The sequence below is a fragment of the Mus caroli genome, chromosome 12, assembly GCF_900094665.2.
Source record: "Mus caroli chromosome 12, CAROLI_EIJ_v1.1, whole genome shotgun sequence".
Classification (NCBI taxonomy): domain Eukaryota; kingdom Metazoa; phylum Chordata; class Mammalia; order Rodentia; family Muridae; genus Mus; species Mus caroli.
In genome coordinates this window covers 63830629-63832053 of record NC_034581.1, presented here as the reverse complement: position 1 = coordinate 63832053, position 1425 = coordinate 63830629, and the positions used below count along the sequence as shown (strand labels likewise).

At 41.2% G+C, this 1425-nt stretch overlaps 1 protein-coding gene across 2 annotated transcripts in view; it reads right to left on the bottom strand.

Moving 5' to 3' along the window:
- The window catches only part of Lrr1 (leucine rich repeat protein 1), a 9904-nt gene that overhangs the window by 3417 nt on the left and 5062 nt on the right, over nucleotides 1–1425 (bottom strand). Inside the window, exon 3 of one of the 2 annotated variants that reach the window (XM_021179591.1) lies at nucleotides 428–1149. The exons of the other annotated variant lie outside the window; for it this stretch is intronic. Within the exon in view, the coding sequence (XP_021035250.1) occupies nucleotides 428–1149 (722 nt within the window). The remainder of the gene's footprint in view (nucleotides 1–427; nucleotides 1150–1425) is intronic. 2 annotated transcript variants of the gene reach the window in all.

Here is a 1425-nt window from a genome sequence, read left to right as displayed (position 1 = left end):
GGATTTCTGAGTTCGAGGCCAGCCTGGGCTACAGAGTGAGTTCCAGGACAGCCACGACTACACAGAGAAACCCTGTCTCGAAAAGCCAAAAAAAAAAAAAAAAAAAAGTCCCTGTAGCAAGGGTCAGGCTATGCACAACATTGGGAGTTATTAAGACTGACGGTTGGAGTGGGTGAGGTAACTCGTTGGGTAAAGGTGCTGAGGCCAAGCCTGGTGAACTGAGGTCAGTCCCTAGAACCAACATGATGGGAGGAAGGAACCTACTCCCACAAGGTGACCTCTGTCCAAATGCTGTTATTATAAATGCCCCCACCATTCCTGATTCCACTAAATAACTAAAAGGTTAAAAGCCCACAGACTATTACTGAGTCTCCTCAGAATGTTAGAATGCTATTCAAGTACCACACTTCATGACTGAAGGGCTTACCTATAGAATAACACAGCTTGTTCACAGGATTCCAGTAAAGTTAATGGTACTTGAAGCTTTATAATTGGAATGACTTCTGGTTTTTCAAAAGTATTCCCAAAAAGATCCAAGTGCTCCAGGGATAACATTCTAAATTCAGAAGGGAGATTTCTAAGTTTGTTTCGAGCTGCTGATAGAAAACGAAGGTTTGTTAGCTGTCCTATCTTGAAAGGAAGGTGAATCAACTCATTATCATTAAGGTTTAAGTTAGTAAGTTCCCGGAATTGACAAAACTGCACAGGGAGTGCTTTGATTTTGTTCTTGCTGAGATCCAAACTGTGAAGTGACTTCTGGAGTGTAGAAGTACACAAGGGCACACTAAATGTCTCCAGCTGATTGTCATTAAGGTTAAGCTCTTGAAGGTGGGTGAGGTCTCCAATTGTAGCTGGAAGCTTTTTTATACAGTTGTGACTCAGGTCTAACTTCGTAAGATTTTTTAAGCACAGCATACGCATATCAACTCGGGCAAGGCTACAGTAAGAAGCCTGAAGGTGTTCCAGAAAATATGGAAAGTTCTTGCTTAGAGGATAATCCTTTTTGGATGTGATAACCATTTTGGTTTTATATTTTTCAAATTCTGAAGTCTTCACTGGTTTTAGTGTTGAAAGTGGTGTGTTGACGTCACAGCCTCTATGAGCCAGTCTCATAGCTGAAAGTAAAGTCTTTAAATTGCCAGGATTGGCCTGAATAAATAAAAACAAGTTACACAATTATAAATTCCATTTTAAATATTTCATGCTTGCTAGTTCTCCCCTTAAAGCCCTACAGCTTCACACACAGGTTATGTAATCAGTTTTGATATGGACTGTAAAATATATTTTAGTATTTGGTCTAAATTTCAACTTTGAAAGATTTGGGGGAGCCGGGTGTGGTGGCGCACACCTTTAATCCCAGCACTCGGGAGGCAGAGGCAGGCGGATTTCTGAGTTCGAGGCTAGCCTGGTCTACAAAGTGAGTTC